Below are 27862 nucleotides of genomic sequence, written 5' to 3'. Positions count from 1 at the left end.
AGAGGTGGAAGAATGGGAGGGACCCGGAATACCCTGATGCCCTAGGAAAAAGATACAAAATAACCTCACAAGTCCCAGAATGCATCACAGCTCAGCCCGGTGTGCACCGAGGCATGCTGGGATCGCTCTCCTTCCCTGCCGCTGAAGAAGGGCCTCTGTGAATGCGGCACTGCGGAGGGCTCTGGAAGGCTCAGCTTCTTTAGGTTCGCGGTGAGTCAGAGTCCCGGGAGGCTAGGATGGCGGCGCTGGGGCCGGTTGTGTGGGGCGGCGGCGGGCGGCGGCTGGCTCCGCGGTGGGGAGAGGCGGCGCGCCGTCCAGCCAGGGGTCCCAGCCTGCAGCTGGGCTCTGGGTGGCGGTGGCGCAGGTCGTGTTGCCCACCGTTGGTGGGACGTTGGCTCAGAACTTTGTCAGATTTGGGCTTTACCGCCTTCGCTACTGTGTACCCAGGCTAGCCCTTCGCCAGCCGTGGCCTATCTCACTCACCTCCAGTTATCCTTTTATGTGCCCTGCCCCAGCCCCCGGAGGAAACGAAACTGGGTGTCAGGAGAGAACTTTCATTCTAGAATCAGAAACTTATTTTCACTTGTCCGGAGAGAAACGAAAGCAAGAACGATGTAGAGAGATTTTGTAAAGCTGAATTTGGCGAAGGGAAGAATTACCCTCCTTTTTTCTATTAAATACGTGGCAGCTAGATGACGGTCTAGTAGGAGATGGTGGTGTGGTTGCTTCAAAAGTTTAAAAAACACACACACACACATTATAACTATTCCTTATTCCATTAGCTCATCAAATCTGCAGCCTCATAACTCATTTGATAGTGAACTTCAGAGGCATAATGAGCTATTAGCTAACATAAGCCAATGTCCATCACCCAGTTTCCTAGACTCTGGGAGTAAGGGCCGTTTTCCTACAACACCCCCTCAGTTTTTCCCTTTTGTTCTCTGCTGTGTGTCTGCCTTCTGTCTTTACCTGCCTGAAGTGACCTGACCTTTATGATTCGGGGTTTCCATGTGTGTAAAGCAGTAGCGGTGGTATCAAGCTTGACCTCACGGGTGCTCAGATGAAATGGGTGCATCACCATGTCTGGTTCAAATGTTTCTATTCATAAATTTTATTTATTTAATTTCTTTTACTTTTTCTAAGACAGGATTTCTCTGGGTAGCCTTGGCTGTCCTGAACTCACTTTGTAGACCAGGCTGGCCACCTGCCTCTGCCCTCCTCAGTGCTGATATTAAAGGCGTGTGCCACTTGAGCCCAGCTGCCTTTTTTATTTTATTGTTACCTCTGACATCTTGACATTCGGGTACAGGTTGAATAGCCTTTATCTAAAATATTTAGGCATACATGGCTAAATATAAATTTTACTTGTCATATGTATCTTGTATTTTCATGTATATTTATATGTTTTTAGTGTGCTTGTGTTTTGACTGTCATCCATTACAAAAGGTCAGGCAAAAGATCCACTTGACACCATATCAAACCTCAGAAGTTTGGGGTGTTGGAGCATTTGGAGTTAGGCTTTTTGGATCAGAGATATGTAACTTGTTGTTAGGTTTTGTTGGGGCTTAGAAATAAGATGTATATTTAAGGAATGAAAATACTTTGATTATTTCTTTGTCAAAGCTAATTCATCTCTCAGTACGCCAAAGAACAGTCCTAAATTGTTTTATGAAAATGGGCTTTCCCCCAATTCTCTCAGATCTATAATTGTGTTTCATTTCTAGGTCCATGTCCCACCATGCTTTCCTGTGACATATGTGGTGAGACAGTGACCTCAGAACCAGACATGAAGGCTCACCTAATTGTTCACATGGAAAACGAAGTGATCTGTCCATTTTGCAAGTTGTCAGGTGTAAGTTATGATGAAATGTGTTTTCATATCGAAACTGTTCATTTTGAGCAAAACACACCAGAAAGAGACTTTGAGAAGCTGAATGCAAAACAGTGCGAAGACTCAGACAGCAAGACCACCACCCCGCAGAGTGCAATGGAAGTTAATTCAAGTGTTCATTCTGCATGTGCGTCTAATTTTCCGAAAAATGCAGCTCAAGGCCTTGGTAAAGATGGAACATTAAAACGTGAAGCTTTTTATACAGAGAACATAACTGAATCTAAAAAGTCCCTGAAAAGCAGGGGAAAGCAGTCTGGATTGTCTGAGGTCCAAGGATCAGTTTATGAGACAACGTATAGTCCTCCTGAATGTCCGTTTTGTGGAAAAATAGAGGGATGTAGTCAAGATGTGGAAACTCATGTGAAAACAAAGCACGCCAGTCTTTTAGAAACTCCATTAGCAGGTAAAGTGTTCAAGTTTGTTTACGTGGTTATAAAAGCAATAGTCTCAGCTTACTATGTGCTGCCCTGAGAGTTGGCTTATTAATCCCGACAGATGGGTCCTTCAGATTCAATTCATGTTTATAATATTGTTCATTTGTTATCATTGCAGTATAAAAGAATTTTAATGCAGATATGAGATGCTTTCGCTAAGTTGACAGCAATTTTGGAGACTTCCTAATTCCTAGAGAGCATGTGTACTCCCACCAGCCCAAATCTGGACTGCCCTGGATTCTGGCTTTGTGTCAGTGAATTCTCATTTGTTCTCATTGGTGACAAGAGAACACGCTGATGCTGGGCTCTTCTGATTTGCTGAGACTTGTTTTATAGCTTAAGATATAGCTATAGTCCATCTTAGCTCATGTTTAATGACTCTTTGAAAAACGTATTCTGGCTTCTTGAGTATCATTCAGTATCCATCACGTAGGTCCTGTTTATGTGCATATCTATTTCCAGTGTTTATTTTCTATCTAGTAGCTCTGTGGGTTTTTTGAGAAGAAACTGTTGGAATTTTCATTTATAATTGTAATTTTGTGTTATTTTTCCCGTCAGCTCTTTCAGCTTTGTTCTTATTCTTACTTTTATGTGCACAAGTGTTACCTTGTTTACACACTTACTTATCTAAGTCGCCACATGGTTCTGCTGCCCGAGGAAGCCAGAACTGGAGTTACTGGACCTGAAACTAGGCCCCTCTGCAAGAACAGCAAATGCGGAGCCATCCCAGCAGCTCCTTGCATCTGAGACTCTGGTTTTGGCTATGTAGGTTTAAGATATTACGTCATTTTCTTTTTGTTAAGCTTTAAGAGTCCCGCGTATATTTTTGACATAAGGATTTGTTATTATTTGTAATTCATACAGGGTCTCTCTATGTAGCCCTGGCTGGCCGAGAACACCTATGTAGACTAGGCTGCCTTCAATCTCTCCAAGATCCACCTGCCTCTGCCTCCACCGTGCTGTTACTAAAGGTGTGTGCCACCACTCCTGTCTTTTATCAGATAAGCACTTTGTAAATATTTTCTCCCTGTGTATGATTATGTCTTGTATCTTTATTTTAGCTATTTTTTTTTTTTTTAGAAAATAAACATTTTAATTTTAATGAAGTTCACCTAAATTTCTTCTTTCTAGATCTATTATGGTTGTATTTGAAAACTCACTGCCAGTTTCTAAAAATTTTTTTAGAGTTTTGCATTTTGCACTTAGAACTATGACTATTTTAACTAAAATTTTCAAAACTTTTATGAATAGCTTTGAAAAGGCATAAAGTCAGTGTATGTTCTTTTAAAATAATTTTACATGATTATCAGTAGTTCTAGCTGATTTCCTCTATTGCAATGTGTATGTTACTTTTTGTATTCTCTTTTTTCTTTTATATTCTCCATCTATCTGTTGACATATCTTTAACAGGTTGCTTTGAAAATACTTTCTGTGTAGTAATCCTTAACTTAAAGTGTTGTACACCACTGTGGGTTATTCTTTAATTTTTGTAGGGTTTACATTTTGTTTGTGTTTGTTTTCCATATGTTGCCTATAATGAGATAATAAAGTATCTACTTATAGTCTTCTTTTACAAGCTTTTATTACGTTTGAATCATGTGTGTATGTTCTGTGTACTAATGAATATTGTGAAAATTTGTAATATGAAAGATACTAATTCATAATACTTTTAGAGCTATTTTATTTTATTTGTGTGAGTCAGTTTCTGGTCTTCCAGCTCCTGTTTACTTAGCTATCCCTTACTACTTTGTTATTTTAATAACTATATTTTATAACATGTCATTAATATCAGAAAGAGTAGTTCTTTGACTTTCAATTATTTCCTTAGGCATTCTCATTTTATTTTATTTTTAAGGTTTTCTTTGTATTATAGATGTGTGTGTATAGGTGCCCAGGGAGTCCAGAGAGGAAGTAGAGTTATAACTGGTTGTGAGCCCACTGCTGTAGTTGCTGGGGACCAATTCTCTGGTCTTCTGGAAGAGCAGCAAGTACTCTTAACAGCTGAGACATCTCTCCAATCCCTTATGTACGATTACTGTACTGTACAGTATGATTGTACTATGCATCTATTCATTTTGTATTTAGAAGTAGAAGAATAGTTATTTTTTTAAAAATTACACATGTTAACTCATTGTGCCCTACTCACATCCCTGTATAGTCTATTTTATCACTACAAGCCTAAGTCTTACAGATTGGTTATCACCATCCAGTGTCTTCATCCAAGGCTGAATAAGCACCCGGTGTTCAAAAAGCACTCTAAAGTTAATACATATATTTTAAAATTACATGTATTTATTTTGTATCTGTTGTATTTTTGCCATAGCACACTTAATGGAGGTCAGGGATGCCATTTGGGAGTCAGTCCCCTTCTCCAGCATGTAGGTCCCAGGTACTGAACTCAGTCCCTTTCTCCAGCATGTAGGTCCCAGGTACTGAGCTCAGTCCCCTTCTCCAGCATGTAGGTCCCAGGTACTGGGCTCAGACCATCAGGTGTGCTGGCCAGCACCTATATCTACTGATCTATCTCACTGGCCCCTGGAAAAGGAGCTTAAAAATAAAAACCATAAAGAGCTTTTACTTTTAAAATAAGGTTAGAAAGTAGAAAGTCTTTGATATGTTTGGTTTGTTTGCTTAATTATTTATTGAGGCAGGGTCTCATATAGCCTAGGCTGGCCTGGAAATTGATGTGTGGACCAGGCTAGCTTTGACTCACAGAAATCTGATTGCTTTTGTCTCTTCCTGAGCACCAGAATTAAAGTTATACACCATTAGGCCTGGGTGACTTGTTTAACAGTAACTACGAAAACATTTTACTCCTATGATAAAGTCGATAGTCCTTAGCATGGGGTGTGAAAAGTCTAAAGTCTACAGATTAAGCTAGCCTACCTTTGTCTCTAATACAGACTGCCATCAAGCCCTCTATGACTGTCCCATGTGTGGGCTTGTCTGTACAAATTATCATATTCTCCAAGAGCATGTGGAGTTACATCTTGAAGAAAGCAGCTTCCAACAAGGTATGTTTATGTCTAAAGGCATTTTCACTTTTGCTTCCTAGAATACACGTCTCTGGTTTCAGGTTAACGGCACAGTGATTAAAGTCATACTGTGTAAATAATTCTCATGTAGCTGCACTGCTTTCCTTGAAGTTGTTTTGCAGAAAAGTTGTAAAGAATGAACTATGGAGACAACATCCAAAGCAAGGTTATATATCCTGGGTTTTGCTCTACTATGTAGAGGGCAAATCATTTAAGATAGTGCTGTTAAAATTGTATGGCATTTAAAGGTTTTGTTTTATTTTGTTTTGTTTTGTTGTTGTTTTTTGGTTTTCCGAGACAGGGTTTCTCTTATAGTCCTGGCTGTCCTGAACTCTCTTTGTAGACCAGGCTGTCCTCGAACTCTGCCTCCCAACTGCTGGGATTAAAGGTGTGTGCCACCACACCCAGCTCATTTTAAAGTTTTAATTGACAAGTTGAGGCCATTCCTTCATTGATGTGAAGTAATGGAGTTAGGATTTAGTCAGCAAAAAATCTGAACTAAGAAGCTGCCACTTAAAAAAAAATTTTTTTTGAACCTGCCATTTTTGAGAACTGTAAATTTATGTGCATCTTGTGACTGTTGTGGAGCCTGCTTAAAGCCAACATAACTCAAACACCAGGTCAATACAGATGACAAAAACCTATTGTAATCAAGCTGCTACCGATTGATCAGGGCCACAGACTAGATGTGGGAGCTGAACTGCGACCATGAAGGGATGTTGTGCAGCATAGTTAAAGGATGAAACCATAAAGCAAGGGGGAGTTGGGTGGGCTGCAGCACTGTCCAATCACATTTGACATAAGGGGTTGAACAAAGGAGTTTCCATCATTCAGGACAGGAGTAGGATCCTGGGCCTGGGCCTGGGAACATGAACTTGTTTGAGTCAGCCAGCAAGATGGAGAAATTTCCTTGAGATGTCTGGACTCAGACAACTGTTTCCTTACATCCTAAGGCCTGTGACCTTGAACTTAGTTCCTCCCTATGATTAAATGAAGTTTGAAAATGAAATGGTAGTACTTGGAATAAATTTCCTTTGCATGTTTCCAACAGTGACTGTTGTGTGACAAAGGATTTCCTGGGGAGACACAACACACACACACACACACACACACACACACACACACCTACTTACCCCAAATAGGTAACCCACAACAGACCAAAGTACTGTACCACCAATACAGTCTAATTTGTGAACCAATGAGTTTGTTTGGTTCACTTACAGGAATATGGGTGAGGGGTTATTTACAGGAGTAGAAATTACTCAGATAGCTGCACCACCAAGGGCCACCCCATCATGGGGGACAGTCTCAAATTCAGGAGACCTGGAGCAAACTGCACTGCCTCAGGCAGCTGAACATGTTGGAGAGTGTTCTCACCAAGTGACTGGGTTAGTTTTTTTTTTTAAATATATTTTATTAATTTATTCATATTACATCTCAGTTGTTATCCCATCCTTTGTATCCTCCCATTCCTTCCTCCCTCCCATTTTCCCCTTACTCCCCTCCCCTATGACTGTGACTGAGAGAGACCAGGGACCTCTTCTCCTGTATATGCTCATAGGGTATCAAGTCTCTTCTTGGTAGCCTTCTGTCCTTCTCTGAGTGCCACCAGGCCTCCTCATCCAGGGGACATGGTCAAATATGGGGCACCAGAATTCATGTGAAAATCAGTCCCCACTCTCTACTCAACTGTGAAGAATGTCCTGTCCATTGGCTAGATCTGGGTAGGGGTTTGAAGTTTACCGCATGTATTGTCCTTGGCTGGTGCCATGGTTTGAGCAGGACCCCTGGGCCCAGATCCGCCTGTTGTAATGTTCTTGTAGGTTTCTAGGACCCTCTGGATCCTTCTGTTTCCCCATTCTCCCATGCTTCTCTCACCTAGAGTCCCAATAGGATGTCCTCCCCTCTGTACCAGTTTCCTGGTAAGTGAAGACTTTCATGGGACATGCCCCTTGGGCTAGTGTGCAGATATAAGTGAGTATATACCATTTGAGTCTTTCTGCTTCTGGGATAACTCACTCATGATCATTTCTAGTTCAATCCATTTGTCCACAAATTTCGGGAATTCTTTGTTTTTAATGTTTGAATAGTATTCCATAGTGTAAATGTACCAGTTTGTTGTTGTTGTTTTATCCATTCTTCTACTGATGGACACTTAGGCTGTTTCCATGTTCTGGCTATTATGAATAAGGCTGCTATGAACATGGTTGAGCCAATTTTCTTGTTGTATGCTGGAGCATCTTCTGGGTATATTCCAAGGAGTGGAATAGCTGGGTCTTGAGGGAGCCCTATTCCCAGTTTTCTGAGATAGCACCAGATAGATTTCCAAAGTGATTGTACTAGTTTGCATTCCCACCAGCAATGAAGGAGTGTTCCTCTCTCTCCACATCCTTGCCAGCATGTGGTGTCACTTGAGTTTTTGATCTTAGCCATTCTGATGGGTATAAGATGGAATCTCAGAGTTGTTTTGATTTGCATTTCCTTGATGACTAAGGAAGTTGAGCATTTCTTTAAGTGTTTCTCAGCCATTTTATATTCTTCTGTTGAGAATTCTCTGTTTAGTTCTGAGCCCCATCTCAATTGGGTTATTTGGTTTAGTGGTGTTTACTTTCTTGAGTTCTTTATATGTTTTGGATATTAGACCTTTGTCAGATGCAGGGTTGGTGAAGATCTTTTCTCAGTCTGTAGGCTGTCGCTTTGTTCTCTTGACAGTGTCTCCTGCCTTACAGAAGCTTCTTAGCCTCATGAGGTCCCGTTTATTAATTGTTGACTTTAAAGCCTGGGCTGTTGATGTTCTGTTCAGGAAGTTGTCTCCTGTGCCAATGTGTTCCAGGCTCTTCCCCACTTTTTCTTCTAACTGATTTAGTGTCTCTGGTATTATGTTGAGGTCTTTGATTCACTTGGATTTGAGTTTTGTCCATGGTGACAAATATGGGTCCAATTGCATTTTTCTTCTTGTAGACATCCAGTTAGACCAGCACCATTTGCTGAATATGCTATCCCTTTTCCATTGAATAGGTTTGGCTTCTTTGTCAAAAATGAAGTGACCATACGTGTGTGGATGACTGGGTTGGTTTAAACGTCTTCCAGTCAGCTCAGTTGGTTTCTGCTTCTTTCAGGAAGCTAGGGCTTGTCTGAAAGTCTTTGCCCCTTGGCTCCCTTCTCTCTGTGGGAACTTTTAGCTTTTGTTGTTTACTCAAAGGGGAGGCTAGTGAATCTGGTCAGTTACAGGGACTTCCTGAAACTATTTTGAGTTGTTTACCTTCCTGTTTGCAGGCTAACAGTTCACCACTGAGGAAAGTCATAGCAGGAACTCTAGGAAGGAACCTGGAGGCAGGAGCTGATGCTGAGGCCATGGAGGAGTACTGCTGAATGGCTTGTTTTCTCCTGGGTTGTTGAGCCTGCATTCTTAGAGCACGTTAGCCCAGGCATGGCACCACTGACAGGGGCTGGGCCTTCCAATACCAGTCACTAAGGAAATGCACTACAGATTTGCCTACAGTTGGATCTTTTGTTGTTGTTTGTTTGTTCGTTTTGAGACAAGGTATCACTATGCAACTCTGGCCATCCTGGAACTCACATTGTGTAGACCAGGCTTGCCTCAAACTGACTTCCTGCCTCACCTCTCAAGTGGTGGGATTAAAGGCTTGCACTACCACATCCAGCCTACAGGCCAATCTTATGGAGGCATTTTCTCAAGCAAGAGTCCCCTTTGCCAAGTGACTCTAGCCTATGTCATGTTGACAACAAACTAGCTTATACAGCTCTCTTCTTTTGAGTAAGATTGTAAGAAGATGCCATGGAAGTGGTAACCTTTAAAAGCAGAATGTTTGGCAATTCTTACTTTGTGGATAGGCTTTGAATTGGACCGTGCACTCTGTAACTGAATCAAGACAGTCTCAGGGCATGCTAAAAGTCAGGTGTGAATTACATAGCCAAGAATGGATAGAAGAATCAAACAGGAAAGTGTGAAACAGTTGAGAGGTTTGGAAGAAAGACTACTCAGTTTTGGGACTAAATCACCAGGTTTGTGAGTTGTAATGTCTCTGAGTTGAGGAACCTCCAGAAGTCTTCTTAACCATTTCTTCTGGCTGTGTCTCTGAGGTGGTTTCCCAGAAAAACGGATGCATATGTCAGCAAACTGAGGGGAGGAGATCTACATTCCGTGTGTGCAGGGAGCATCCAATTTAGCTAGGACTCTAGATGGACCAGGAATGAAGAAGGGTAGATGCACTTTGGCTCTTCCTTTTGGATTGGGACTTCCCCTTGCTGCTGCTCTTTGGACTCTGGGACTCTTGTGAGAATTCCTGAGCCTTTGACCTCAGACTGGGATCTCTGCCCTTGGCAAACTGGTGCTGGCACTTCCAACTTCTTGGTCTGAATCTTAAAACTGGTTTGTCTGTCTGACAGGCTATCAAGAACTTTTCACTTGCATTGTTATGTGATACACTCTCCTCATGACTCATGATGTTCTCTCTGTCTCTGGTTCTCTGTCTGCCATTCTCATGTGTTCTTGTTCTCTCTCTCTCTCTCTCTCTTTCTCTCTCTCTCTCTCTCTCTCTCTCTCTCTCAGTGTGTGTGTGTGTGTGTGTGTGTGTGTGTGTTACAGTGCAGAACAGTGAATAGTTAGGAATTTAGGGACTGTAAGGAAGATACTGTAAAGAAGCTACTGATGAAAGGATCTAAATTGCCCTGGGTGAGAGGAGCAAGGCATTATGCTGTATAAAACTGGGTAAAATCTGTAATGGTAATGAGACAGTTGGAGGTTGTGAATGTATATTTGTATTCTTTATTGCTTTCTTCTTTTTCTCCGTATTTCCTTCAAAAAGGAATCTTCATTAGTTGTGTTCAGAGATATCAATGAAAAGTGTCACATAACCTTTCAAACTTTGTCTTCCTCAGCAGATAATACTCCATAAAGTTGTCAGGAAGTTGAGATTAACTAGTTAGTGAAAAATGCTTGCTATAGCCTGAGCACTGAGTGGATATTGGCTGTTCCTCTCTAATAGGCATGGACAGAGTACAGTGTTCTCGTGATCAAACATTAGCTTACCAACTTCAGCAAGAAGAAGACAGGAAGAGGAGATCTGAAGAATCAAGACAAGAAAGGGAAGAGTTTCAGAAGTTGCAGGTACAAAGATTTGTAAGAGTTTTTATTGCATGGAGTTCTTATTGCTCAGATATGCTTTTGACATGTCTACCTAGGTTTAGAGATATGGCTCTGCCTTAAAGACTAAGACTCACAGCCAGAAAGATTGCTACCTAGTCTGTCCACATTATGTACAAAAATAATCATCTCTATGTGTTTGTTGAACACACACACACACACACACACACACACACACACACACACAGCCTTTCTTCAACACTGGAGAAATGGTTCAGTGGTTAAGAGTGTTTGCTGCTGTGGCAGAGACCTGAGTTCATTTCCCAGTCCCTATTTCAGCCAGCTTATAACTGCTTGCAGTTCCAACTCCAGGGGATCTCAGTCTCTCTTCTTACCTCCACAGACGGACGGACACACACACACACACACACACACACACACACACACACACACCCCTCACACACTAAACATAAATAAAATAACTTTTTCTTGAGCACTTTCCATTTTTATTCAAATCTTGGTAAATGTATTATTTTATTATTTTCTCATATATTACATCCTGACTGCAGTTTCCTCTCCCTCCGGTCTCTTTAGTCTCTCCCCCCATCTCCCCTCTCCTCCAGATTCACCCCCTCTCTGTCTACCCTCAGAAAAGAGCAGGCCTCCCAGGGATATCAACTACAGTAAAACCAGGCACATACTGTCACATCAAGGGTGGACACGGCAACCCAGTAGGAGGAAGGGGTCCCATAAGTAGGCAAAAGAGTCATGGCCAGCCCCTGCGCCCATTGTTAGGATTCCCACAAGAACACCAAGCTACTCGCCCATAGCATATATGTAGAAGATCTAGGTCAGACCCATATAAGCTCCCTGATCTCTGCAAGCCCCCAGGAGTCCTGATCAGTTGACACTGGGCCATGATCTCATGTTGTCCCCCAGCAACCATTCTTGACTGTGTGTAGTGGCACATATCTTTAATCCCAGCACTAGGGTGATGGAAGAAGAAGTGAATCTCTTGCGTTTGAGGCCACTGGTGACCCATCTAAAAAAAAAAAAAAAAAAAAAAAAAAAAAAAGCTCAAATATTGGCATAATCACTTCAGATAAATTATGTGAAAATCTTGACAGAATCCCACCAGGGTTTGTGTTGTGTTGTGTTTTGTTTTGTTTTGTTTTCTGTCTTTAAATGAAGACTAAAAGTAAAGTGTTTAGTGACTTGCCCTGGATTAGACAACTACCTATAGTAGGTAGTAAAGTGTCTATGTAAAGTATGCATATGACGGGCACATGGGGAAACTGTTCTGAGAATCTGCCTATCTTTTTAAAACTTTTATTTTTTTATTGTATAGCTCTCCTTAGTCTTAAATTCCCTTAAAGATCACAATTTCAGACATTGCTTATTTTAATGACTACTCAGAGGTTGGTATTTTATGTGTTTGTGGCACATTCTCCTTCTAACATGGGCTATGGTTATTTGTACTGATAATACTTTCTAGAATTTTAAAATGTCATTTGTGTTAATAGACCATTATAAATATAAAGGATTTATGAATGGATAGATCTGAAAGTGCTCCTAGATTTACATATATCTGAAAACCTTTAATATTGTGTATTATACATATAATTTTCTTCTGTTTTCTTCTCAGACATCCTTATATATGACAATTTTCCCTGAAATGTGGTTTGAAAGATCTAATTAGTACCCCTCCACACCTCTCTCTCTCACACACACTTCATTAGTTATTCATTATTTCCAAAATGTTTTTTTCATATCAGAATTCAGATGAGTGCGAAAACTTTTTTTTACATCCTTTTTTGCCATACATAGTAGATTTTACAGTGCTGCAGCCATGATTGTCTATAGAAACAACTTAAAGGAGGAGTTATTTATTTGGACTCACAGTTTCAAACTGTGAGAAACACATGGAGAGGCCATTCACATGACAGTGGAACAGGAAACCCATGGTATGACAGGAATTGAGCCTGCTCAGTACTGGCCTCTTTTGGCCAGGGAGCCACAACTTTCCATAGGTTCCACGGCCTTCCAAAATAGTGCCGTGGTCTGGGACACAGCTATTCAAAACCTAGCCTGTGGTTTCATGTTCAAAATATAACACCATAAAGATGTACAAAGCTTTTTGAGTATCAACAATACAGAAAGTCCCTAACATGTAGAGATGCTTTCTATTGTGTTAGTTCCTTGTTGCTGTGATAAGATACTTGACAAGAAGCTACACAAAGGAGGAAGTGCATTTGGCTTGCAGTTTGAGGGGATACAATGTATCATAGTAGAGAAGGCATAGGGAGGGGGATGGGAGGTGGCCTTTGTATTCAGTCTGGAACCCAACCCGTGAGATGGTGCAGTACATGTTCAAAGGGGGTTTCCCACTTCAATTTACCAAATCTGTAATCGCCAGGGGTTTTTCATTCTACTTATTATTTATGTGTGTGCGTGCACGTGTGTCTGTGTGTTCTGTGCCCAATGCCGTAGAGTATATGTGGAAATCAGAGAACATTTTTGGAGACTTTTTCACTCTGGGTTTCAGAGATCTAATTCAAGTCATTGGCCTTGCATGGCAAAAACTTTTACACACTGAGCCATTTTTACACACCAGTTCTTCTCTGTGCTGATTCTAAATCCCATCAAGTTGACAGTCAAAATAAACCATTGCAACTCTACCATTTGTCAACTTGACACCGAGCACATCACTTTTTGGGGTGTGGGGTTCCAGATAGGGTTTCTCCTTGTAGCCTTGGCTGTTCTGGATCTCACTTTGTAGACCAGGCTGGCCTCTAACTCAGAGATCCGCCCTCTTCTGCCTCCCAAGTGCGGGGATTAAAAGTGTGTGCCACCACCATCCAGCAAGCACATCACTTGTAAACCATCGTCTTCCACCACTTGAATCCATAGACTCATAGACAAATGCATTCTCTCCAACATCGACGTCTCCCTGGTCTTTAATAGTGTTCTCACTATTCTTAAGTATAAGTACTGAGTTTCTCCTGACACTTAGGCACTGTCTTTTACTGTAAATTGAATTTCTATAACATCAAAAAAAGTTTTAACTTATCTCATAATGCACAATGTGTTCTCTTCGAAAGATGTCATGGTCTTTAAAACAGTACTGCTCAAAAGTGTAAGTGCAGAGCCTTTACAGACTTAATGAATATCTAACTGTAAGCCTCTAGAATATTACAAGACACGTTTCATGCTTCTACCATATGATGGTACAAACTGGGTGTTCCAATTCCAAAATGGAAGACTGATGACATACCAAAAGAAATATCAGACCAGGGCTGGGTGTCGTGGCGCATGCCTTTAATCCCAGCAGAGGCAGGTGGATCACTGTGAGTTCGAGGCCAGCCTGGTCTACAAAGTGAGTACAGGACAGCCAAGGCTACACAGAGAAACCCTGACCCTGTCTTGAAAAAACAAAAAAGAAAAAAAACCAGACCAATGCAAAAACACAGTGCAGCAGAGCAAGCACCAAATCCTGCAGCTCCTTATTAGGCATCTGGTACTTGTGATGCTATCACTGGACTCTAGATCCAGAGGGCTTGGGAATCCTGCCTCTTCATGTCTGCTGTCTGTAGCATAAATAGCCTTTCTTGTGGGCCATTTCCTTCTGCCTGCAGCTTTCCTTGGTCTATGTCCTGTGGTTCTGCCATCTCCAGCACCCTAGGATCTATTACAACTTATGCTTTACCCTCACAGCGTCACTCCCTGATCTACTGGGCCTTTCCTGATGGGCCTCTGCTGTGGAAGCACCTTGCTGACATTTGTGGCCTCAGTGGCTGTCTAGAACCATGGTGCAAATCCCAACATGTCTTCCATCTTTCGTGCCTGCAAAATCAGTACCACTTGGACAACACTCAAATTCTGCTATCTTGAGATGGTGCCATGCCCTTTGGACCACAGTTGCATATAACCTTGAGTGCCATCCATGGGAAACACTTTCCTACATGATACTTTTTGACTAGGAACCCTTCAGTGGCATTCACAGTTTAGGTCCTTTCCTTTCAAGTGAATTGTTTTGTTTTGTTTTTTTTGGGGGGGGTGTTGTTTGTTTTTTGTTGTTGTTTTTCATTAGCTGGAGCCTTTCGTGGATAGAATTAAGGTTCTATTCCTGTTGTCCATGTCCCCAGTGCGCATTTTCTCTTTTAATGTACTTCTCTCTCTCTTACAGTTATCTTAGTTACTGTTCTGTTGCTGTGAAGAGATGCCATTCCAAGGCAACTCTTATAAAACATCTAATTGGGGCCTTGCTTACAGTTTCAGAGGGCTAGTCCATTACCATCATGTTGGGGACTATGGTGGCATGCAGGAAGCCATGGTGCTACGAGCAGGAGCTGGAAATTCATCTTCATCTACAGGCAGCAGGCAGAGGGAAAGAGCCTGGGCCTAGCATGGGCTTGTGAAACCACAGAGCATACCCAAGTGACATAACTTCCTCCAACAAGGCCACACCTGCCCCAGTAAGACCCCACCTCCTCATCCTTCCCAAATGGTGCCATTAACTAGGGACCAGATCTTTAAACATGAACTTACAGGGGACATATATATATTCTCATATCAAGCCTGTGAAAAACAGAGCAAAACTTCTGAGAGTTGTTTGTCTCCTTCCTTCATGTGGGTCTCAGGGTTTGTATTCAGGCAATCAGGTTTGGGAGCAAATACCTTCACCCAAGGAGCTGTCTCACTTGCAGCTGCTTTCATACTTGCTCTGTCTGTAACTTTAACACTTTTCCTCACCAAACTACACATTTGCAGCATTCTGTTCTACCTTGTACGCTATTGTAGACCTGCATATAGGATATAAGCTGTAGTTGTGATGCAGTCTAAATGCCATCTTGTCTTGAGAGTTCATTACTACCTCATTAACTCTGAATGAACATCAGTGAAGTTCTCAGGACACAAACAAAATGAAGCCTATGTTATTTGCCAGAATATGTCCTGAGTAGCTTCCAGCCCAGTTTGCCTCTGAAACCTCCTGAGCCAGACCTTCACTATTTACATTTTCCATGGCATTCTGGTTCTTCCACTCTGTCAGAATGGCCAACTAAGCCCTGCTTACAGTATACTAGGGCTTCTGAGCCTGGCGCTTCATACTTTCCCTAATCCTCCTCACAAACAAGTTCCAGTGGTCAGGCAGGCTTATTGCAGTAGACGCCCACTCCTTGCTTGGCTTCCTTGCATCTTTGTTGTAGCTCCGATCAAATACCCAAGCAGAAGCCCTTTACGAGAGGAGGGTTTACCTGTGTGGTGTGAGGAGGGCATGACTGCTTGGTCATATTGCATTCACAGCCAGGAAGCAAGGAGAGATGAACTACTGTATCCTTTTCATTCAACTGTGACCTCATGCTTTGCGATGGGGTCATATTTAGGGTGGGTTCCTATCTCTCTAAACCCAGTCTAGACACAGCCTCACAGACATGCCCAAAAGTTTGTTGCATGGTGATTTTAAATCATTTCAAGAATAACCATGACAGTGATGGAACTTGGTAAGTTGTTTAGATCTCAGGAAGCTTATCCATACAGGCAGTTTATGCATTTGAGCCCCTCAGTCCAGTTTTACAACAACACAGCTCATTTACTATGTAGCATGGTTGCATGCTTTAGGACTTAAGTGGGCCTTCCTGGATCCACACTGGGACAAAATATAGCAAGTTCCCAAAAGTTGTTTTGTAATCAGCAGTATCTTTAGAATTTGCTTTTCTCAATACCTTGGCAGAAAGATGGGTCTTTCATTTCTATACTACTCGGAAAACAACTCATTATTTGTAGGAGCTATAGACGTTTATACAGAAATATTGAATTATTAAGTTACAGATGTATGGTTTAATTTTCAAAAAATCTTTACATTTACTTGTATGAAAAATCCATACCAGAATATTTGAACATAGATTTCCAAAAAGTAAAAGTTAAAAGTTTCCATCTGGTTGACGTACAGGGACACAAAAATAAGTTATTTGTTTTTATGTTTACTAGCGGCAGTATGGTTTAGATAATTCTGGAGGATACAAACAACAGCAGCTCCGACATATGGAGATAGAAGTAAATAGGGGAAGAATGCATCCATCTGAATTTCATAGCAGAAAAGCTGACATGTTGGAATCAATAGCTATGGGTATTGACGATGGAAAAACAAAAACTTCTGGTGAGTGCTTAAAGATCCCAGCCACGGTTTTACTATTGCAGAGTACACTGGAGTAATAAAACCACTTGAATTTGATGAATATTCCATCAGCAGTTTATATAGTTTGAGGTGAGATTGTGTATGTTCACATGTTATTTACAAAACATTTTAAAGCATTTAAACTTCTATTTCCATAGTAAATAATTCACTTAAAATAAATTGGTTTCTATTGTATTAACTAACAACAATGGGAAATGAGCCTTTTGGATGTTTTTCATTTGTATTAGCATATATTTTATATAATAATGTTTTATTATGATATTTCCATACATATGTGTAGTATATTTTGGTCATATCCTCCCACTCCTGCTGCTCCCTTTTCCTCTTCTCAGTTAGTGTCTACCATTACCGTTGACCCTCTATTTCCACGTGTTTTTTATGTGTTTATTTGGCTTTGGTTAAGGGTTGCTTATAAGAATGTGAATGTTTATACACAGGATCATGAGCAAGAAAACAGATGTGTGTTTCTTGACTCTCCAACCCCAATACCACTTACTTTCTATAGATCCTAAGGGAGGGGAGGGGCTGTATGAGCTCCCAACTAGCCATGCTTTAATGCCTGTATATCCGCAGAGATGGATGTGTCCTTGTGAATACCTCTTTTCTCAGTGACTGTATTGGCAAGCTCAGTCTTGTTATGATAGCCACTGCTGCTGAGTGTGAAAGCCAGCAGCCATCCCATGCCCAGAAGACAGCATTCTACATGTCACCTCTTCCTCAGATCCTGCTGTTTTAACAACCCCTCCTTCTTGATGTCTCTGAGCTTTGGGAGGGTTGATGTAGGTAGGCCATTTAGTACTGAACATCTATCTAATAGTCATTTATTCTCAGTCAGTTCTTGGACTAGTCACTGACACCCAGTACCAAAAGAATCTTCTCTGACCAAAGTACAACAGCACTAATCTATGTAAATATAAACTTTTAGAAGACAGTTTGATAGGCATATCATGTCAACTGCAAAACTATAGAAGCTTTTCTATTAGGGCCCATGAGTTACCTATCCCTGGGAGTTTTGGCTGAATTTACAGTACCAGACAAGACTTCCCTCTTGTGGATCCACTTTCAGTCCAGTCAGAGTGTGTGTGTTTACCCTAAAGAAGTCATCTTACTGAACCTTTAGCTTAAATTACTACATATTTGAACATATTACAGAAACAGAATATAAGCCACATGCAAAATTTTACATCTCTTAAAGCCATATTAAAAGAAAAACATACAATTGGAGAAGCATTTCAGTTTACAGTGAATTATGTGTTGGTAAATTTATTATAAGCTGAAAATGTTGTAAGTTGAAAAAATATAAAATATACATGTACATCACACACACACACACACACACACACACTACTTAACACCATACCTTAGCAAGACGTTACACTGTGTTCTGTCTCCAGTTAACCTTCCTAATATGGTGACTGGCTGGAAGCACTCTGAAGAAAGTAATTTACTGCGTACCTATCCATAGCTCAGGAACACATCAATCGTCAAAGCATGGCTTCTACTGAATGTTGTCCTTTGGCGGTAAAGTTTCTAAAGCTCCTATTTAACTATCATATGTTTAAATCCCATCTTCTAATAGTTTAAACCCAGTGTCTACTGCACTATTCCAACATGTTGTCAGTACTAAGAGGGGTTTTTCCATAGTATGGTGGTTATGCTCACCTCACAAGAACTAGTAATTGAAATATTTTACATTCTGTATGTAGTTTTCTAAATTCATAATATATTTAATACTTTACAGCACATTTCAGTTGGATAAACCACAGTTCAAATGCTCAATAGCCTTGTATGTGTACTGGCTACACTATTGCTCGTTATATTTTTTGGATAGTAAAAGCTTTGTATACATTGTTTCTTCTGGGCCCAAATGAACATTCTTGTCTACTTGACACTTACATTGTATATAACTTTGTTAGGGCTCGGCTAATTGGCCAATCAGATCTGCCTTACTCAGGATGGTTTGTCTTTTCCTGGTGGGTGGTTTGTTTTGATTTTTCCAATTATGTTTTTGTATCTCTGTTAGAATATTAATACATTTTATATGGAAACAGTTGCATTTCCATGACTAGACTTTTTTTTTAGAGATGATCTCACAGGGCTGGAGAGATGGCTCAGTAGTTTAAAGCCCTTGTTGCTCTTGGAGAGAACCGAGGTTCAATTCCCAGCACCCACATGATAACTCACCACAGTCTGTAACTCCAGGTCCAGGGGATCAGCATATGTTTATTTATATAAATATATATGTACACACACACACACACACACACACACACACACACACACACACACACACACACACATACAAAGACATGAACTTACTATGTAGCCCAGGCTGTCCTAAAACTTGCTTTGTAGATCAGGCTGGTCATGAACTCATAGAGATCCACATAATTCTGCCTCTCAAGTGCTATGATTAAAGCCATGCACTGCCATGCCAGACCTGCATATAGTTATCTTTAGATAGAAGTGTCATATGTGCATATGATCACATTCCCTGAGTATTTTGTTTGCTTGTTTGTTTTGTTTTTTTAGGGAAGTACTAGCATTTTTGATGTAAGCCTCCACACACAGTAAACTCTCAATGTTTGTCTTTATTGTGTGTGTTCTGTCTGTCTTCATAAAATAAGTTTCTTTAAAGATTACAAATGTGCATTCTTTTATGGTTCTTTAACTAACTATGCTGTATTATATTTTTATTTAAAAAATTTATGGGAATGGAAGTTTTACCTGCATGTATGTCTGTGTACTACTTACTTGCCTGGTGCCCACGGAGGCCACAAGTCATCGTCAGATACTCTAGGACTGGAGTTACAGATGGTTTTAGCCACTGCATGGGTGCTGGGAATCAAACCTAGTTCCTCTTGACAAGTAGCCACGAGACAACTCTCTAGTCTCTATATTTTAATTTTTAATCTACTTAGTATTTCTTTGTTTATAGGGATAGAGATGGAAGGAAAAGTGGGCTCTGGATTTTTTTTTTTATTAATTAAAAAAATTTTTTTAGCCGGGCATGGTGGTGCACACCTTTAATCCCAGCACTCAGGAGGCAGAGGCAGGCGGATTTTTGTGCGTTTGAGGCCAGCCTGGTCTACAAGAGTCCAGAACAGCCAAGGCTACACAGAGAAACCCTGACTCAAAAAAAATTTTTTTACATATATATTTATAGTATTACACATATATCCAATAAACTACCTATAGCAAGAAGAACCACAAAATTATATAAGTTATATAAATGTTACCTGCATAGTCCTTTGGCTATTTGTATTTGGCACCCTTGAAAATAACAAATGTCTTTCCTATCTTGGTGCATCTAAAAATCTGAATGTAAATCAGTATCTATCATGTCTCCTCATTATCAACTTAAAACATCTATCTAGACCTAAACACATCTTAACCCCTAAACCACTAAACTTAACTGTAAAAGTGAATTATCCGGTTTTCAATCCCATCAAAGACTTGAGAAGGAATAAAATTAATTACCTGAGTATACAGGAGTGCAGGTTAGCAGCTTCCAAAATGAGGAGGTAACAGAGACAGTTTGCCACCTGAGCAGTAACCCAAAACTCTCCAATGTTATAGAGACTTTTTTTTATAGCAATGTTTTATTTTTATCTACTTATATATGACTGAAGTAGTTCTTTTCCTGATAACATTTATTGAGTATTTTCCTTCTGCAAAGCAGTCAGACTCCCTGGAGTTTGTATTCCAGGTGGTTGTGAGCTGCCTACTGTGGGGCTGGGAACTGAACACATGTCTTTTGCAGGTATTGCAAATGTCCTTTTTTCTGACCTTTAGCCCCATGGCAAAGATTTTATTTTTGTTAATTATGTAAGTTTCCGTTACAACAGTCACTTAATGCTCCTTTATATGTTTACAGCCTCATACTTTAAACAATAAAGTATAATTTAACAACAGGTAGGTATTTGGGAATATATCTAAGGAAATTTAGGAATTACAAACTACTTCTATTATAAGAGAAATTTTCTTTAATGTGGTTGTATGGTGTCATTGCTAACATAGAGGTTACTAGGAAATGAGTTATTCCTGTCTTATATGCAATAAGTATGGCAGAATATGCTTAAATATTTATTACTTTATTCTTATAGACTTTCCCTTCCCTTTCTTAATGGCCTGTCTTAGTTCCTGACCTCATCAGAGTTGACCCTGATCTTTCTGTTCCTAGGGGGCCCATTCCATGTATAACATTAGTGCTGTTGAGTGTCACTTCCTCATCTTTCCCCGTGTATAAACTTAGTACTCACTTACAAGTTATTGTCATTGTTCTTTTTCTTGAATGTGAGTCTAATTTAAGTTTTCTTTAAATGTATAACTAATTTCTCTTCTTCATGATAGTGGGCACAGCTATAGATATTGGTTACATGATTGATTTTTGTGTGTGAATATGTTTTTTCATCTGTCTCCCTAAAGACATGTTTCCTTGAATCTCGTTCAGATAAAATACATATAATGGCTTTTCTTTTTTTGTGCCACATACTATGAGGAAGTATGAACTACATAAAACATATCAGTGCCCAGTAGCTTCAGAGTTTTTAAAGAAGACAAAATATACACAAAGAGCTGTAATGTCCTGCTGTACAAAGTGTGACTAGATAAGTCGGGGTGGGGTGGGGGGGATGCAGTGATTGTTCTGAAGAGTCATAAAAAGGTAATTTGAAAATGCTGTTTGGTCCTTAAAGGATCTTTAGCATTCTGAATGGAAGAAGAATGTTCTAAAAGGAAGACTTATATGTAATGTGTCTGAAAACCATGCTTAACCAAATTCTAGCATTTGTAGTCCAGGGCTGTTTTCTAGGAACATTGTCACATTTATCTTCTTTGCTTAGCTGTTACTATCCTGCTATGTATATAAAGTATATTACTGAAGTTTAATTAAAACACATAGGCATAATATTTCATTGTTAGTTCACAAAATTATATCAAGAAGAAGTCTAAAACATGAAAGTCAGATGGACACGTATCAGTAGCCTTTATATGCTATAGATTACTACAACTGATCATAAAGGCTGTCAGAAAGCGCTTGTTTTTAGGCGGACACAGAGTAAGACTGGGCAGGCTCTAGTACGGCATGTCATAAATGGCAAGAAAAGAAGAGTATCTATTCTGCAGGGATACTTTGTGTCCTGGGCTTTGCAATTGAAGAGGTATATTAAAAGCTGAGTTGGTAGGGTTTGCCTGTGGAGCTTGAGGCTGATGTTAGGCATATAAACAGCCATGTAATGATGATAAGGAGTCTTTAAGCATTCTAAATCTCTTCTATTTTAGGGATTATTGAAGCCCTCCATAGATATTATCAAAACACTGCCACAGATGTGAGGTGTGTGTGGCTCTCTACAGTGGTGGATCACTTTCACTCATCTTTCGGGGACAAAGGTTGGGGTTGTGGTTATAGAAATTTCCAGATGCTACTCTCGTCATTACTGAAAAATGATGTGTATGGTGACTGCTTGAAAGGTATGTAATTTAATCTTATCATCTGAGCTTATGATAGCAGAAGACATTAGGAATAAGTGTTTTAGAAACTCACGTGGGTTCTTCCAATAGACTTATGTTAGGGCATGAGATTGTTGTTCAGTGTGTTGGTACCTGGCTTTGTTACTTACTTGCTTATGTGATTTCAGGTATGTCAGTTCCTTGCATTCCAAAAATTCAGTCCATGATTGAAGATGCATGGAATGAAGGTTTTGATCCTCAGGGGGCCTCTCAACTTAATAACAAATTACAGGGAACAAAAGCCTGGATTGGAGCATGTGAGATTTATACGCTTCTGACCTCTCTGAGAGTAAAGTATGTACTTGTAAACTCCAGTTAATATTGGTGTATTCATTTGCAAATTATCAACATTCAATTTAATATGACTAAAGTTAGCAACTGTCTTAGCTGTTTTATCATGCTGTGATAAAATATGCTGACCAAAGCAGCTTCAGTGAGAAAGGGCTGCTCTGACTTACAGTTTCAAAGGCTATACAGCCCATTGTGCTGGGGAAACAGGGAAGGCATAGTGGCAGAAAGTAGGACACTATCTGTCTCATTGTGTCATCAGTGAGGAAGCAAGGCATCAGTAGGAAATGGAAACCTGCGCTAAAGGTCAGAGCCTGCTTCCTCCAGCGAGGCTCCTCCTCCTCCAGTTCCCACAACCTTCCTGAACAGCACTAGCAGCTGACAAAGTCCCCAAGAGCTGCCCGGGGCAGTTCACACTCAGACTATAGCAGAAACCAAAACTGTTCAGGATGTTCTGGAGATTTCATTGCCAGGGGAGACCAGGAGATGGACTGTTTCAGCTGAAATTTAAGACGGCAAATGCTTTTGGTCATACTTTAAAATAGTTTTGAGGAATATAGAAGTGAGCCTACTTTAACAATCTCATTTATTCAAGAGGACTCATTTGAAGGAAGTAAATACCATAGTCTGGAGCTAAACAGGCGCTATGTGGATGTAGAGATGTGAACTCCCACACATTTTCCTATGCTCTTTACAAGTATTGTCTGTAACTGCAATTGAAGAAAATTGAATGTATTCAGAGTATCTTTTACATTTATCTTTTTTTTTTTTTTTTTTGAGGAAAGTATTTAGAGTATTTTTGACATTAGAAATGACTACTCCTGGGGATTAAAATCATAATTCAGCTTCTTTTGTTCCTTTTAAATAAAGATATAAAAAATTACTGGTTGACTTTTTAATCTGTTTCTGTTTACACTGTTATGAAGTAGAGTAAAAAGATCTTGCAAGAAATCAATTTTCTTTAAAATTAAAAAAAAAAGTTTACTGCTTTAAAATTATGTGTGTAGATAAATGTTTGTGTATATGTGCATGGGTGCAGGTTCCTTTGGATCCTCTGGACCTGGAGTTATCAGCCAATTGTGAGCAAATGTGGGTCTTTTGCAAGAGTAATATGTCCTTTGTCCACTGAGCTATTTGTCTAAGCCTCTATTATTTTTTATTACTATGTGTGTGTTTGCGTGTGCATGTATAGGTCAGAAGTCAAATTTGTGGAGTTGGTATTCCCTTCCACCTTGATGTGGGTTCTTGGGATTGAACTCAGGCCACCATGTGTACACAGCAAATACCTTTACCCATTGAACATTGTCCAAAAGTCAGTTTATAGTTTATCATCAGGGCTAGGGGTATTAGACTAAAGTGATAATGGCCCAGGCATGGCACATGAGTTGTAAAGGTCAAGAAGCATGGGCCTTATTTGCTATTTCGGGAGACTTTTTATGGTAAGAAATCTTGGTAAGCTTCAGCTCATTCACCAGGCATACTGTGAATGGTTTGAATAATTTGAATTACTATGGTGATCTGAATAATTATTTTCCCCACAAAATAATTTCTAAATAAAGAGTAAAAATTTATAATTGCTTTTTTCTTCGTAGGGAAGTACTAGAGACATAAATTTGTTCTAGAGTGAGACTGTTGTGTTAGAATAATTACATTTATGAAAAAATTTGTAAAATATTCTCTAAGTTATTTGTCAATTGTTCAGGTGCCGCATTATTGATTTCCACAAGTCAACTGGTCCTTCGGAGACACATCCTCGCTTATTTGAATGGATATTGAACTATTATTCTTCAGAGAGGGAAGGGAATGCAAAGGTTGTGTGTACATCTAAACCTCCTGTCTATCTTCAGCATCAGGGTGAGTAGGTCTCACACACACTCTCTCTCTCTCACACACACACACACAACGATGCTGCTTTAAGATAGCAGATTGACTCTTGCTTAAGGGCAGGTTAAGATTCTAATAGTAGAGGTGATGGGGGCAGAAGCTGGGATTGATTGTCAGGGTTATTTTTCTTTTTGGTACTTTCTTGGGTAACCCAGCATCTTGGGGCCTTTGCACTTCCTGTCCATTCTTTCCAGTTCACTGCTCTCATTATTCATCCCTTGTCCTCCTCCAATCTTTACTTACTTGCCACTTATGTTAAGTTACGCCTTTCCAGACTGTACCTATTTAAAAGTGTGTGTGTGTGTGTGTGTGTGTGTGTGTGTGTGTGTGTGTGTGCGCGCGCGCGCTAAATACACAGAAACCCACACCAAGACTACAAATGTATATGTAGTAATAACTGAGTATAAACATGACATTTTTAACTGTTATTTATACATTGAATAGGTCACAGTCGAACAATTGTTGGGATTGAAGAGAGAAAAAACCGAACATTGTGTTTACTAATATTTGATCCCGGATGTCCTTCTCGAGAAATGCAGAAACTGTTAAGGCAAGACATAGAGACTGGTAGTCTCAGGCAGCTCCGGAAATATGTGGGAAATATAAAACATAAGCAGTACCAGATAGTAGCAGTAGAGGGTGTTCTTTCACCACAGGAGAAAGCTGTAAGTATCTCTATGTTGAATGAAGTAGTTTAAAATTTTTAGTTAAAATCAGTGTTGCCTCATTTTATCTCATCACAACTCATTCTATTTCATGAAATGACAAACACATTTGTTTTTAATGTTGCTGAATTTCTGGAAGGGACATTTTAAAATTCAGATGGAGGGCTGGAGAGATGGCTCAGCGGTTAAGGGCACTGACTACTCTTCCAGAGGTCAAGAGTTCAATTCCCAGCAACCACATAGTGGCTCACAACCATCTATCTATAATGTGATCTGATACATACTGTTTACATAATAAATAAATCTTTAAAAAAATAAAAATAAAAATAAAATAAAATTCAGAAGGTACCTAAATGTCCTCTATTTGCTTAACTCATCTTAACAAAAATTTGAATTATAATTTAAATTTAATTTTTGATGTCAAGTGAGTGATGAATAACAGTAATGTGGTTATAAAAACAATGTACAACCTAACTCATGTGGCCTTACTGTTTATTCAGTTGTGATTCTGAAGCTGCATTTTATGGTTTGGCCTTCTGGTTGCACTCAGGATAACTTCTCTATCTTTATAGCTAAGTGATGAGCTCCAAATGACTGAAGAGTTTCTGGGTATTAGAGCACCTCCACTGAAGTTAGGAGCTGCTGCTACATTGTAGCTCACGAAGCCTAGAAATTCTTAAGACCCTGGAATCTTACATTTTTATTTTGTATTTTATTGTTAATTGCATGTTATTTGTGTTATCTCTTTGTGTGACATTGTGCATGTAAGTGCAGTGCTCACAGAAGCCAAAAGAGGGCATTAGATCCCACAGAGCTGGAGTACAGGGCATCATGAGCTGCTGGATGTGGGTGCTGAGAAATTCTTTTGGGCATCTGCAAGAGCCCCAAGCTGTCATAACCACTGAGCACCTCTCCAGCCCACAATGTGGAAACAGTAGGAAATAATAAGAGTACTTCTTGAGTACCTATATTTGTTTTCCGCTAAAGGCGAGATAGAATACTTGAGAGTGCCATGGGTGGATGGATGGATGGGATAGATGGATAGATAGATGATGAATAGATAGATACATAGATAGACGGATGGATGGACAGGTAGACAAGTTCATAGCAGGCATGTATGTGTGTCTGTGTGCGTTACCACATGAGTGTGCTTATCTTCTGAAGCCAGAGATGCCATCAGCTCTCTGTAGGTAGAGTTATAGGTGGCTGTGAGCTGCCCAGCATGGGTGTCAGGGATGAGCTGACTTCTTTTGTAAGAATAGCTTCTTAACCATTGAGCCTCTCTAGTACTGCCTGTTCACTTTTTTTAAAACTCTTGAGACAAGAGGTCATGTGGCCTAGACTGGTCTTGATGTCACTGTGTAGCCTAGGTTAGCCTTGAACTCCTCATTCTCCTACCCTAACCTCCTGAGTGCTGGTGTTTACTACCATGCCCAGCTCCTTTTCACATCTTGATTATGGTTGTTAATTTACCTATGACATTCTTAGTTTTTTCATTGTGTTATCCCAACACTGTGAACTTGATTTAAGCTAATTTGTTTAGTTTAGTTTAATATGCGTTAGTTTATAATCCAAATTTTGGAAACAGCACAAACAATAGAAATTTCCTTTTTGTCTTTTAATATTTTGTTAGTTCTGTGTGAGTTTTATATATGTATACCATGTATTTTGATCATGTTTTCCTCTATTCCCCCTCACTTCTCCCAGTCCTGCCCCCATCACACCCCACATTCTGTCATGTCCTTTTTGTTTTTTTAAATAATCCAAGGAGTCCAGTTTGCTGCTCATATACTCCTGGGTGTGAAGCCAGCCACTAGAGCATGATCAACCTACCAGGGGCAGAAGCCCTTAAGGATTGAGACAGGGTCTCACTCTGAAGCCCTGGATGTCCTAGAACTCACCATGTAGACAAGGCTGGCCTCAAACTCACAGAGATCCACCTGCATCTGTGTTCTGAGTTGTGAGATTGAAGGATTTTCAAGAGACGTGTCTACAAAGGTTCTTTGATTATAACTCTGCCTTTCTTTTGTTTGTTTGTTTGTTTGTTTGTTTGTTTTTTTTTTTGGTTCCCTTGTATACCTTGTCCCCACCCCCACCCCATCTATATTTTTCTTTGTGAGCCACCATTTTTATAGTTGGCATAATCCATTCGCATATAACATTCTGTTTCATTCTATTTGTCTTTATCTAGAATTTTCTTTATCACTTGACTTTTAAAATATGTGTTATTCATTTTTTAAGTTTTAGGTCATAATTTTCCACTAGGAATTTTCATTGTTACCTTGAAAAAAAATCCAAGTTTTATTTTCCACATTAAAATAAGACATAGTGTTGACAAGATGGCTCAGCAGTCAGAGGCACTTGCTGCCAGGCCTGATGAGCTTGACCCTCATATCCATGTGGTATCAAGAGACTCGACTTCCATAGCTATCCTCTGAACTCCATGTGTGTACGCACGCACGCACACACACACGTGTACACACACTTGCTCAAAAACACAGGCACACATGCATGTGCACACAAACATGCACACAGATAAAACAATAAATGTAACTAAATTTTTAAAAGTGATAACAGCATAATTTCTACATTATAATTAAAGCCTTTTTTTTTTTCTCAATTCTTTCTCAAGGCCAGGAAACAAGCTTCTCAAGTGTTTACAGCGGAGAAGATCCCTTGAATCAAATGTTTCAGTGACTTTGTTATTGTTCTTTTTTTCTGATATTGATAAGTTGAAGAATTTTATTTCACCTACGTCCTTGATTTGTTTTTTAAGTTATAAATGCCTGTTAAATTATACCTCTTAGATTTCCATTGTCTAGTACTTAGTTGAATAAAATATCTTGTTTGT

The 27862-nt window shown here is 39.8% G+C and overlaps 1 protein-coding gene across 3 annotated transcripts; it reads left to right on the top strand.

The window, feature by feature from the left end:
* Nucleotides 1-70: 70 nt before the first annotated feature.
* Zup1 (zinc finger containing ubiquitin peptidase 1) lies at nucleotides 71-27862 on the top strand. Of its 3 annotated transcripts, none has more exons than XM_051164201.1 (10): nucleotides 71-203; nucleotides 1725-1850; nucleotides 5229-5339; nucleotides 10370-10491; nucleotides 16456-16624; nucleotides 21947-22135; nucleotides 22303-22468; nucleotides 24165-24316; nucleotides 24791-25011; nucleotides 27644-27862. In XM_051164201.1, exons 2-10 carry the CDS (start codon nucleotides 1739-1741, stop codon nucleotides 27689-27691), a joined length of 1290 nt encoding a protein of 429 aa, XP_051020158.1. In that variant the 5' UTR covers nucleotides 71-203; nucleotides 1725-1738; the 3' UTR covers nucleotides 27692-27862. The 3 variants fall into 3 exon arrangements, with proteins under 3 accessions (XP_051020158.1, XP_051020160.1, XP_051020159.1); XM_051164203.1 differs by having other exon boundaries at nucleotides 1725-2294; XM_051164202.1 differs by having other exon boundaries at nucleotides 82-210.

Source organism: Acomys russatus, chromosome 21 (assembly GCF_903995435.1).
Source record: "Acomys russatus chromosome 21, mAcoRus1.1, whole genome shotgun sequence".
NCBI classification, from domain to species: Eukaryota; Metazoa; Chordata; class Mammalia; order Rodentia; family Muridae; genus Acomys; species Acomys russatus.
This window is presented reverse-complemented; position numbering and strand designations above follow the sequence as displayed.